Raw genomic sequence first — 14,315 nt, forward strand, 5'->3', positions numbered from 1 at the left:
AAAACATCTTCACACGTTTTTTGAACATTGCAAGTCAACTAAACACAGCATGACAGTAGAAAACTCCCAAATTCTAAGTATGGAAACAAATATAAACAAACGTAAAATCAAAGAAGCTCTACTTAAACAGCAACTAAAACCAAAATTAACCCAATATAAAGGTGCACCTTTATACCTATACTAATTAATAACCAAACGTCCAACTGCATCGCCCCCTACAATCCTGTATTCGTTTATAATCTCATCCCTAAGATATGCGTACGGCAACGGTCACTTGCAAACTCTCTTTGTTAACCTGAAGATGACCTAGGAAGGTAGAAACGTTGTTCACTCCTTATCAATACGTGTTCACATCAATACCAGCCGTTTTGAAATACATTTTTATTTCAAGTGGATTTCTCGTCATCAAGAACTATAGAGCTTGTTTTAACATGTCATATACTGAACGCAATGAAAACTTAACCATATCTATAAGAAAAACAGGAAATAAACATTTACCAAACGATATCTGATTTTTGTTCCTATAATAATATTAAACTGTATTAAAATCCTTTTGAATTAAATACTTTTTGTTTCTATCTGACTGGTTAAAGGATGCACTTTAACTGATGCTTAACTAGCGGTGACTTACATACAAGACGTGTAATTTATATATATTCCATAAGTTTGATTCTAAATGAGATGTCTTTATTGCTTCCGCTACCGGTGGACGGATATTACGTTTTCATTCCTGTGTGTGTGTGTGTGTGTGTATTAGTCATCAAGATTCCTTGTAAACGGCTAAATGGATTTGGACTATGACCTAACTCGGAAGTTATTAGTTTTAAAAAAAAGCTTTCTGTTAATATAAGATCCGAATTTTTTACACGCTTTTTTATCTATAACTCAGTAAAAATTGATCGGATTTTGATTAAACTTCTTCATTGTCCTGCTAAAAATGTCCGTTGATAACGACTGAGGTATACATAGATTTTCTTATGTTCTGGAATTCGAATGTGGTCAACACTGCATGACTGAGGTGTACGCTCTACTGAGTGTCGTTTAGCTTCTTAAAATACTTGAAAGAAACATCAATTGAGTTATAAATATCAAACTCATATTTTATACCAAGAGTTAATTTTTAAATTAACTAATTTGTACGTCCTACAAATCAATTTTGACTTTAGTTTAATGTCGTTGATTGTACAGTTTTACAAGTCGTTTCATAATATTGTGTCAAATAAAAGTTATTAATCGTTTGATACAAATTCATCGTTTATTTGTCTTAATACTGAAATGTAGCTAATTTTTTATGACCGTCATCAAACAGTTGTAGCGAGGAACATTTTAAGAACGTATTCAAAAGTGCTCTAAGTAATGAATGATGTTATTGTTTCGAATTAAGCACAAAGCTACACAATGGGTTATCTGTGTTCTGCTCACCACGGGTATCGAAACCCGGTTTTTAGCGTTGTAAATCCGCAGACATACCGCTGAGCCACTGGGATGGAGCAGTGAATAAATGTATAAAGTTTATTTCTTTTTCATGACAATAAAAATTAATAATTCAAATAAAGCTACACAAAGAAAACGGCTAAAAAAGAAATTTATTGAAGAAGTGAAAACTGTTTTGAGTACACAGTATATATACATACACACACATATACAGAAAACTGATGTTTTTCTTGAACGGATGCTTTCGTTGGTTACTTTATAATTTTATACCTGAATAGGTTAAAACCCGCTGCATACACCATTATATATCAGGCATAAGCACCTATATCTTCATTTCTTGCTTTCTGTGATGTATTTCACAAGAAATATATTTAAAACATAGACCACATACTCTTTTCCGTTTAAAATTAATATCCGCTAACTTTATTTTTATATTCACCAGTTTATGTCCTTTCTAAACTTTATACCTAAATACAGACTTTGAAACTGAATACCAACGATCATTCTTGGTTGACATTTAGTGAAAAGTTTCCATTCAACAATTCTGAGAAAAGCTTTGCTGTTATTTTCTTGTCCTTTTTCGTCAGTAACGTCTGAACTTTGTTTTCACACATTTACCAAAAAATCACACTTCTACTAAATAAATCAGCCCACATTTCAATATTCTGATACATAAATAGAGAAAAACAAAATTACAAAAACAGTTCCGTAACACTTTTCTTCTCAGGAAGAGCTGTATGTTTGGTATAAATAAGGTATGCGTGTTACAAAGTTATCAAAACTACGTTTACTAAATTCTTAAATTTTAAAATCTGAAATAGTCAAAGTAATATTTTATCATAATACTCGAAAGTTAGACGTATCATAAAGAGTTGTTAAAATTTTAACGATAAAACTGCGGACAGAATTACTGTAAGCAGTATTTTTTATGAGTTCGAGAATAGCTTTAGCATTTTAAATCACACTTATCAAAGAAAAATAATAAACAACTTTAAGAATTGTCCACTGTTGGTTATATCATTAAACCCAGTTTTCCTATAACAACATAGCAACTGCTTGTGAAATAGATCCGTAGTTTTAACTGATACATATATGTATATATATATATATATAAACATATTCTAAAAAATGCAACAGAAATTGCAATTCGAACATGAAAACATAAAAGAGACTTCACATTAACCAGTTATTCAATTAAACTTTAAGAAATGATACCAAGCACTTATTATTAATTCTATATAACTTAAAAAGAAGAGGGAAAAATATTTCGCCAAAAAGAATTTCATCCAGCCATTTTTTTTATTTTTATATTTGAATGTGTTTGTATCTTATATAAATCCATACAGATCTGTCCAAATAAATTTAGAAAAAATGTTGTAGATAGATTTGTTTTATTTCAGTAGGTTGTTAGTAATAATATGTTGTAAACGTTTTTATGTACAGATATATGTGAGTACAAAGTGTTCGAAATCAATGTTACTAACGTGACGTACTTGTGTGGTTAAATTTACGAGCATATTGTAAGAACAAGTATTAATACACAGTGTAAGAACAAGTATTAATACACAGTGTAAGAACAAGTATTAATACACAGTGTAAGAACAAGTATTAATACACAGTGTAAAAACAAGTATTAATACACAGATATACAGGTTTAGCTGTGTAATTGCAGAATTTTTCTTCATTTGAATTTCATGAATGATTGTAAGTATAGATTTACATATATAACGTCTTTTATGGTATGGTTGCTACATAGATAATTACACTATATCTAAATGTTATATTTGTTCTTTCTTTCGTTATTAATATACTCAAGTATTTGTTTTCGAATGGTGTGCGTTTGTATATTCCAAACGTTTCCGATGGATTATGTAAAAGGAAACAATTGGTTTGGGTATACTTGATGTAAAGTGGCTTTAAAATGGAAACAAGACAAGTGAATAAACACCAATGTTTTCTATTTACATTTCTATATACATAGTCTGTACCTGGTTGTTTAGGCTTGGCCATTGTGGCTTTTAGATATCTTACGTTCTTGTTTTGTATAACATTCTCTTTTACGTCTTATTTACTTTAAAGACTTATTGTTAATTCTTTTCTATTGTGCCTAAAACTGTTAAGATGGTAAATCGAATTATTTAGAAAAAAGGATGCGAACAACGGTAACAATAAACTGCAAATTTATTGAAAGAAAAGGTTAAATGTAATATATGTAAATGTTATACATGTAACTCTTATAATTCAGTAGAATCGCGATTTTGACCAAAATATCGTACTGGTAAAATCTAAAGTTTGTTTGTTTGTTTTTGAATTTCGCACAAAGCTACTCGAGGGCTATCTGTGCTAGCCGTCCCTAATTTAGCAGTGTAAGACTAGAGCCAACTCTTGGGCTACTCTTTTACCAACGAATAGTGGGATTGACCGTCACATTATACGCCCCCACGGCTGGGAGGGCGAGCATGTTTAGCGCGACGCGGGCGCGAACCCGCGAATTACGAGTCGCACGCCTTACGCGCTTGGCCATGCCAGGCCAAAATCTAAACAGTACGGACGTTCCAACATGTTCTAGAAAGTGCAGCAATCAAACAGTGAGCTAAAATATCAATAAAGTATTAACCATAATCCAAATAAGATTGAAGTTGTTGGATTCCTGTTTAAATTGTTTTCATTTTATTGATTTGACTCAATTACCATGTCATACAACTACTAAAATAACACTTCAGTCAAGAATTTATAATTCCTGTTCCATACAATATCATTGAAATTTGTAGTAAAGATACGATGAGAAAGTTTTTATTTTGTTTCAAAGAAAATTTTATATTTATTTGTTAAACTTTGTGCTGCTTTGTGCTTAACTTCAAACAAATAAAATTATATTACTGTAATAAAACACACAAATTCATAGTGAGAATATTATCTTTATGGTCCCTCCTTTTAGATAATTTCAAACATGACAACATCTGTTTATTTTAGCGACTAGCATTGTACAGTCTGTTCATAAAATTTCCCTATTCTGGAGCCGTGCATACGTTATAAGAATAAAAGTCAAATCCCACTAATCGATTGTAGTAGCCCAGGAGTTGGCAGTGGGTAATAATGATTAGCTTGCCTTCCTCAGTTCATAATTAGGGATAGTTAGAGCTTGAATAGCTTTTCGCTATTGTCCAAAACCAGCAACACAAATTTCGTACCTTCAGGAACCAGGAATGGTAATAAAGAGTGATATTACAATTTTTGGACTGTACTCTTCATTCTTTCTCACAACTGCATGTCTCAAATGCTGATTTAAACGAATCTACTATGGTTCTATTCACGTGTATAAAAAGTTATCAAGGCCATACCGAATTGGTTCAATGCTTTGCCAAATAAGCTAATGATAAGATAGTTTTCAATCACCGGATGTCTTTACGACACATTGGATCAACGTATTACAGCATTCTTGATGAGAGAAACCTATTTGAAATAGAAATATATCTTAGAACGACTAGTATGTGTATTAATACTTGAATTAATACCCATACCAGCCGTTTAGAGATATGTATTACGGCATTGTAGAAAGTTACCAACGCGGTTATAACGTATTGACTCAACGCGTTGTCGAAATCGCCGATAAAGAGGTTGTAATGATCGTTGTTAATAACTGACTTATATGTCCAAAATGTGTTGATTGAACATGCCATCGAAAGTCCAGCTATGCGTTGAGACAATACTTTATGGTCCAAATGGCTTGCAGACACGAATGAAATCTTTATTCAATGATTTTGCTCTGAAAACACGTTGGTTTAAAAAATCAACCAAAGATTAAAATTCGAATTAATATCATCTGAGCCCTTTCCAAAGGTGGCCCCTTCTCCCTAGCGTCCCTTAATATTTTGGCTCAAATGTGGTTCGTGCGTGTAGCTTTTGAAAGAATCGATAAATAAGAGCATGGAACAGATATGGATTTATAAGTTTAAAATAAATATTGCAAGGTGGTACAGAAAACAAGTACGGACTCTTGAATTAGACTGTGAAAAGCGATTCGTTCTGATCTCTTGGTTAAATAACTGCTCTGAGCCATATAAGCGAATCGAATGAGTTGATAATACGTATCCAAGATCACTTAAAAACTAGATTAGGAGAGCCATGATCATAGCGAGTCGCAGGAGCGGTTTCTGAGTTGCTCTTCATGATTCAATACAGATCCTTATATAAATAAAGGATATCAATTAAATGATATATATATATGTATATTCGGTTAATTTAATGTAATCTTTTCAGGTTGATAAATGTATTAATAAAGATTAAAGGACTAACTCAGAAAAATCGCATTAAAACAACATATAAAACAAAGAGGAATTATTGAGTTAATTTGAGTGAACCATGTCAACTTATCAGAAGCATCAAGTAAAACTTCACAAAATCACTCACATTAACCACAATAGAATAATAGATAGACTAAAGAATGGTGTATGAGCTAACACGATAGAATTTCGTTACATCGATATAATAATCGTATAATATATATATACAAATCCCAAGATGATCAGATAAAACTTTGCTATTGATTAAGAAATATCATGCCACTAATTTTTCCCCATATTTTGTTTGGTTGGAAAATTGCTATTACTCCAAACCAAATGTTTTTTCTATATAAATTACCTTAATTAAGAACGCAAAATGCGCCAAAATTGCATATCGATTATAAAATCAATTCTCAAATAAAGATAGGCTTACTATGATAGATTAATACTAAAGATACCATGATTTTTAACAAACAGAACTAGATTTTAAAAGTTCTTGAATCTAGTGTGAGATCTGGTGTTTTTATTGTTTTTAGAAGTTCGAAAACTCATAGCTCTTATATTATAGAGTTGACAATTGATACGGAATATTTGTTTGTGAGATTTCAATCTTCTTTATAGAGGTGTACTTCTGAGTGGCTACGTTCACTATGATCTGTTAGCGAATTTCATGTGTATTTGATCTATCAGATTATAAGCATTCAAACCAATAGGTATGTGTAATTGCGTGTGAAGTTAGCAAATATGCGATACCCTGGTATGTTTCTGCTCATAGTATATAATAGTGAAAGCTTCTTCGACTTACCATACTTCTACGGCGCGTTATTGTAATGACCTCAGAGTGTTATATAAAACAAGTTCTGTAGATCATGGTTCGACAGCTGGATACTGGATTCAAATGACATCAAACAACGTCATACTGCAAAACAGTAAGGTATAAGCAAAGACAGTATCTCTAAATTATGAAAAGAAACAATAAATTCGGAAGACCTACCCCAAGTAATAGGCTTGTTTGTCCATTAAATACCACATAAAAAGATGACCGCTAACTGTTTTGATTATGCAAAAATAGACTCTCTAAAACTACCAATACTCTACGAACTGAATGAAAAGAACTCAAAAATGTATCGGTATCAAAAATTCTTGTCAATGACTGACTGTGATAGACTGGTTATCACGCATATTAGCCCACTAGACACTGGAAACATGTGTTGTTCAATAAGTAAGTCAGATTTGAAGCCTCTCGCCAAGGTATTAAGTGGTTTTGAAGTGCAATGGGAAATCCGAGGCTTAAAACGATTATTGCTTCCAGCCAAGAGTGCAACCTCAAGTGCTGATGACATAGTTTGGGATTAAAAGTGACTTTTTGCGTCATTGCTTAAAATCTGGGTCAACTACACAGAGGAAATTTGTTTCCATTTTCCAGAAGGGCCTTTCAGAAAAAAAAAGTTTTCCAAGGAGACAACTCCAGATCTTGAATGATTCAGAGTTTCTGCTCACAGCAGGAGGTGGACACATGGAGTCGCCACTAATGTCATCAAGTAGGCCCAGTAGAGAACATTTTGGTGGAAATCGCATGTTTTATTATCAAAATGTTCCGTCAGTCGAACAGCGTGAATGACCTAACTGTATGGCGAGACACTCCAGGTCATAAATTGATATTCCTTGTGCAGAGAATAAATACCACGTCGTGTACAAACGGTCAGTGACGCACAAGGAAACCATACCAAATACAGACCAATCAATGACAGTTGAGCTCAAGATAAACCCTATAAACTGCGAAGAGTTGTAAGGGATTAGTAGCTTGATGAATATGAGTATGATAGTTACTCGCATTTAAACATTGACTTAATCCAATTTTTAAGGATTTTGTTTCTCTGGATTTGTATGTTTCAGTGATTAATCAAATACTGATTTGATGTGTATTAATTGGGTAACCACGCGACTTTACCACAAAGCTTGTTAAATGTCAATAATTCTATTTTTCTCTTTTAACTATTATAATTTGTGATTTGAAAAAAATATTCCATATTAACTTAAAATCCAGTAAATAGTTGACATTGAGAGTACAATATAACGTAATAAAAAATTCAAAACTACGAAAGGAAAAATATGAAAAATAAACTTCGACAGTTTATAAATAGGATGACTTAAAGAGGCTAAATGAAACTGCAGAAATTTGCATCAGGAACTAAGAACTGCTAATGATGAAAATATTGGGAATCAAAGATGTTAAAAACAATGTGGGGTTACATAGGAATACTGAGAGGTTGGCAATCATAGATCACTGCTCCATGAGTGTGAAGTTATTGAGAAGCGAGAACTGAGAAATATTATTCGACTGGTTACAGATCTTTCTCTTATCGACAATTTACTTAGAACCACATTACTGTTACATATGTGAATCAGAGTTTCGCACGAAGCTATATTAGTGAAATTCATAACTGATTGAAGCCCGGCATGGCCGAGCGTGTTAAGGCGTGCGACTCCTAATCTGAGGGTCGCTGGTTCGCATCTCTACCGCGCCAAACATGCTCGCCCTATCAGCCGTGGGGGCGTTATAATGCTACGGTCAATTCCACTATTCGTTGATAAAAGAGTTGCCCAAGAGTTGGCGGTGGGTGGTGATGATTAGCTGCCTTCCCTGTAGTCTTACACTACTAAATTAGGAACGGCTAGCACAGATAGCCCTTCGAGTAGCTTTGTGCGAAATTCCAAAACAAATAAACATAACTGATTGAATTATATTATCTGTAACTATTTTTACTTGATAAATTTGTATCTGTATGGCAGGAGGTGGAGAAACCACATTAGTGTTAAGACCAACCTATTTGGAATATCAGAATGATTTAAATTTCAAATAGTGTTTTAATTATGCGGTACAATAAGTAGAAATGATAATACTCTTCGTTATATTCACGATATAGCAAAACTAAGCTCTGTTGAACACGTATATATATATTATCATTTGGTTAAGTTAATACAACGACGCAAAATAAAATTTTGATTATAGAATATTTCATAAACTTGCATTTTGAAATCTACATTACGACAACTCACAGTTCTTGAAAGTAGACCTAATTCTAAACTAATACAAACCAAAAATGAGATTTGTTTTTTTTTTCTTTTTCTCCAAATATATTCTCACGGTTGAAAATATACTAGTGATTTAGTGACTCTTGAAATTTCAAGACTTAATTAAAAGCATTCTGTTAAGCTCTCACAATATCATCTTATGCTGTACAACAAACAAAGTCTATAGAACCTTAAAAAAACTATCACCAGCAAATATTCTGGAATATCTTTACAAACTGTTGTATTTTAGCAGAGAATATTTTAAGGTACCTCATTGAAAAATGGAATATTTTCAATATTGTTTATGAAAGTTTTGCAAATATTCCGTTTTTGTGTGACATTGTTTAAAATAGTTTCTGTTAAAATACAGAAGTTTATAAAAGGTTCTTACTAAATATGGTGACGGGTATTTTACCGCAGGTTCACAGGGTTTTTGTTGTTGTTGTTTTTTTACAGCGTAATGTAAACGCCATCTAAACTGTAAACCTTTTAATTTACAGTTTTAAATACAAAACTATGATTTCAGCGGACCCCTCACTGTTAATAGAACACTTCTTGAAAATACAAAGAGATGGTTTCTAAGAAAACTTCGATAACCTATGCTCGCCCAAGAAGATTTTCACTTCAGTAGCACAATAATATTATTGAATATCGAAGTGATAACCGATTCCCTGAATGACTACACAAGATGATATTATTCGACTAACAATCGAAAATTAGTGATTGTTTCTAAACCAATTCTCAAAATAATGGAGAGAGGTTTCTTGATTGATAAATAAATTATATGGTAGTGTAATGCCTGCCTGTTTGTAAAAAAGTGATTGTTGGAAACGTAAGTGTTCGTAGGTACCAGTAATGTATTTTGCTTGCAGAAACTAAGTTGTTTTTCTTTCCTGTCCAGTATTTTAGGAACCATATAAAAACGACAAACAGATGGGTTTGCTATATCGATTCTTACATAAAACAACACAACAACTGGTTAACATCTTGTCTTTAGTGTAACTTTTTTTTGGAAAGCACTGCCACAGAGGTTATTTTAGGATCGATACAATGAGAATGTGAGGTGAAGCGAAATGGGTCTACAAATCTACTTAAAATTGGGAATTCTGAACGACAATTCTGATTTCACAGTAGCGGTGAAATTGCTGAAGTACGTGAGCTTCAAGATACTTTACCATCCTTAAAAGGTACCTCCAGATGTGTGTATGCACTAAAAGATGATACTCAGTGTTTCGACATAAGTGATCTTATAATCAGCAAAGGTGGATTTATAAGTTACTCGTAGACAAAGAGAGTTAATTATATTGTTATTTAAGTTTTAAAAAACATGTTAACGTAAAAGACGTTTTTGAAGATTACACTGATGTTAATTAACAGTTTAAAACCTTATTAGTGTCGCAAATATATTAGAGAATAAAACTACTTGTCGGTCAAACAGACATTCAGTAACTTTAGAGGATTTTTGCTGGTTGTAGAATTTTTTATTCAGAAACTTTCTGGTCAATTTCTCAGTAACACGTTTCTGACATCCTCTGAGACCGACCACGTTACCAACTGTATCACATTTGTTACAAGTATAAACCGTTATCAAGTAAACAGTTTGTAGCTGCAACTTCTTTGTCAATGTTTTATGCTAATCTCTAATGTGAAGTCGTTACTCCAAAGCATTCCATCTGAAGGAACCATAGAAATACATTTCTCAGACCGACTCTAAAAATATAATACTGATAGCGATTTAAACTGACAACAAACAAGAGCCTTTAACATTTCACGCTGTCAAAAAGGGTTGTTGGTTTTCAGGAAAAACCTGACATTTGTATGAGGTCCCCTATACGTTTAACCCTTGCCGTTACTGTAATGATGAAAACGGTATAAATCAATGTTTTTAAAGTTTAAATGAATTGTTCGTCAAAGACACAGCGGTGACATTTTTTGTTACTGTTCTCTGTTGTTGAAACAAACATACCCAGTTTTTTTTATTGAAATTCCAAAGTCACAATTTTCGAGCTTAAAATTTACTTGTGAAATGGAAGAAAGCTACGTATCTTCTTTCACACTTTTGTTACTCGAGACTGCATATGTGCTTTTTTTATAGCAAAGCCACATTGAGCTCTCTGCTGAGCCCAGCGAGAAGAATCGAATCCCTGATTTTAGTGTTGTAAATCCGTAGACTTACCGCAGTAATAGCGGGTGCTCTCGAGACTGTAAATGATTTTCTTTATCTATTTACCGAATAAACTTTCCTAGACTAATTCAGTTTAAAAGCTATCTACTCAAATTACATAGATAATCTGGCTATATGTTTTCTTAACTGAGAATTTAACATTTATTCGTAGTAAATCAAACACTACCCTGAACTATTTATTTTCTTTACAGGCTAATGTCTAATAAATGTAAAAAAAATATTAAAAAATAAACGAAAATATATCTGAAACAGAAATTCGACAATCCACAAAAATTGTCCGCTGGTACCCAATGTCTTATATTTTGTTATTGTACTTTACTTGAGTTAACACACTAAGACACCAATAAAATAATATTTATATTGGCTATTTTTGAGAATATGTTACTGTTTTTATACAAAGGAATTTGTATATAATTTATTGCATTCACAGGTAACTTACAAATACAGTTGGTAATTGTTAAGCCCATCTATATAAGGAAAGCTGAGCATTATCTTTCCACTCATGCCAACAAGTATCTGAAGGTGTTCTTTATAATCGATTATTACCTTTAAGTCCATCTGCTCCTGCAATTCACAGTCATAAAGATAACACCTGACATCAGACATCTCGCTCGAATTTCATAATTCTAAGTAATGGCAAAACAGACTGAGAACTCCTAATAAAAGAAAGTTTATTTTACGAATAACTCAATTACTTTTCTTTTTTAAAAATTGTCATACGTTTTGTGATAATTCCCGTTTGTCGGTAATCTCACTTCAGCAAGTTAACTAAATAAATCGAACAATTAGCTATCATTATATTTCTAAATGTACATCGAGTTAACCAAAACGCCTGGCATATAGTTTGTCAAACGACCTAGAAGGCTTATTATTAGAGGGAAAGTTAGATTTCTTGTATTGTGATGTCATACAATATTGCTTAACGGAAACAACAATAGAATAACCTTTAACATTATATTGAAAAGGCTGCAATTATCTAATATTTTCATGTTATCTGGCTAGCGCATCCTTATGAATAATGATTGGCAAGTACATAATATAAGTGCGCCAAATTCAGAAAAGGGTGTAAAGAATATAATATGGATTCAAATTTAAAATATTTATATGTATTATAAATACACATACTAGTTTCCACTGATAACTGTACATACATTTACGAGATATTAGATCATTAATATTTGCAGTGTGAATGTTTAGATAACAAATCTGTCTTTGCATTTGGTTAATTCTAAACTAATTCAGTCCATACAATCAACTAAAGCTACTAGACCATGCTCAGATACAAGTGTACTTCCAGCTGTTGTCTGCTTAAACGAATGAACTCATTCTTACAGATTTTGATAAATTATATATTTTCTGAGTATTTTCTATAATAAAAAGAATATATATTTTTTTAATTAAGCACAAAGCTACACAAAGGGCTATCTGTGCTCAGCCCACCACGGGTATCAAAACTCGGTTTTTAGCGCTGTAGAAAGAATATATAAACAATGGCATTTCTCAATTGATTTTCGATTATATGTGATGTAAATATAAGTTGTATGAAAGGTTATGCGTATAGCTGAATCTTTTCGAGTAGTGTCTGTCACATTTACGGTATGAAAGAGTTCGAAGAATTTTAGTCTCTGTAATTTAGATTGCAAGATGGCATATGTGTGTGTCAAATGACGCAGTATCCAAATGGCTTACAAGAATAAGTTTTTAATGAACATTTTGAATAAATATGTTATTTCTAAGCAGTGCAATTAATAAGTTATTTTGCTGAAGTAAAGTTATTTAAAAAATAATAATTTTGCAAAATCTTTAATACAAGATTTTGTTAGTATGATATTTGTCAGTATTTCCATCTAATACGAGATACATAAGTATTATAAGTCCTTATTTTTATTGTTATTTAAATGTTCTTGTTTTGTTGTGAACCCAAAATGAAAATGTGAAACGTAAACATTGCTTGTATAATGGGTTCAGTTATTTCGTTAGAAAGGCGAATTCTTTTGGACACAACATTTTCTGAACTTTCATTATAAAGGCCTGTGTTGGATTAACGAGCTTAACGTACACTAAATTTCTAAACATATCATATTAGTATCTCTTTAGCACCATAAACTGGATATTAAGTCCCAATCAGAAAATATCTTTGTATTGATTGTTTTTTTCGAAAAGAGCGTTAAGTACCATGCAGAAAGTAAAAATACGAACAATAGTTTTAAAAGATAAAGTTTTACCTTCCTTTCAATATATCTTATAATTATCTCAGCAGTTCTTTCATAAGAGAACCTCTCACCATGACTTTTAAAATACTTAACTTTTTACTTCACAACATTCTTGTCTATAAATCATATATGAATCTTCACAACATCAAAAGGCCATTTGTAAATGTCAAAGTGAAAGAATTAGATTGTCAAGAGATACTCTAGTTCGTGATAGAAGTAAAACCTAAAATTATATGCTGCAGAGTTGCAGTTTAATTTCAAATACAAAGAAATGATTTTATTCTAATTATAGAGAAAGTAGACTTCTAATTAAAGTTGAATTCTAGGGGATATCCATACAATTTTATGAGCGAGTATTTCTTTGCATACATTTTCAAAATCATATATACAAACAAACATTGTAACATATTCTTATAAATCACTCCATAGGATTAATCAGAGAAAGTAAGTTAAAAATCCCCAACGACAAAACAAATTACTGTTGTACAAATTTATGTATTTTACTATAACTAAGCTTTTTCTTACAACGTCTACTCGTAGAGATTCCCTAACTGACTAGATCTCATTAAAATCTTTGCAAAGTTGCATAAAGCTATGATTACAAAAGGAGGAGGAAATGAGAACGTATTTAATTGCAATTTACGGCGAGACTTTTAACATCGTAATAATCTAATCACGAGGAAAATTTCTCTGCTGCCCAATAAATATTCCTCAACTTGATTACTATGCGTTAAAGACTGAATTCCATCTGTAACGATCAGAAAATTTCAGTTTCTATTACTAACGTTTAAAAATACAAAAAAAGGGAGAAAAAAATCACTTTTAATTCAAATGATCATACATCATATTCACTTATGTTATCCTCTTCCGAAAGGTCTCATAATAGCTGCACAGGATATAACTTCATATTCTAAGAGTAAAGAAACTGCAATGAAAATGAAATATAGGACAAACATCACACAAGCTAATCCTGTGTTCATTTGCCATTTGAATACAGCAATGGCAATAATGACAAAGAGCAACATGAAAAACAGAAGTAAAATAGAGCAAGCCATGCCTGTACTGTTGACTGTAACTGGTCCGAAGATTAGACACGCCAGTAACCAAGGAAGTGGGAGACTGGAA

The 14,315-nt window shown here is 32.1% G+C and overlaps 1 protein-coding gene across 1 annotated transcript in view; it reads right to left on the minus strand.

Moving 5' to 3' along the window:
- Positions 1-1,576: 1,576 nt before the first annotated feature.
- LOC143235002 (sodium/potassium/calcium exchanger Nckx30C-like) overlaps positions 1,577-14,315 on the minus strand; it is a 94,035-nt gene continuing 81,296 nt past the window's right edge. The window contains exon 9 of the mRNA XM_076472704.1: positions 1,577-14,309. Coding sequence (XP_076328819.1) covers positions 14,048-14,309 — 262 coding nt within the window. The 3' untranslated portion in view covers positions 1,577-14,047. The remainder of the gene's footprint in view (positions 14,310-14,315) is intronic.

The sequence above is a fragment of the Tachypleus tridentatus genome, chromosome 12 (assembly GCF_004210375.1).
Source record: "Tachypleus tridentatus isolate NWPU-2018 chromosome 12, ASM421037v1, whole genome shotgun sequence".
NCBI classification, from domain to species: domain Eukaryota; kingdom Metazoa; phylum Arthropoda; class Merostomata; order Xiphosura; family Limulidae; genus Tachypleus; species Tachypleus tridentatus.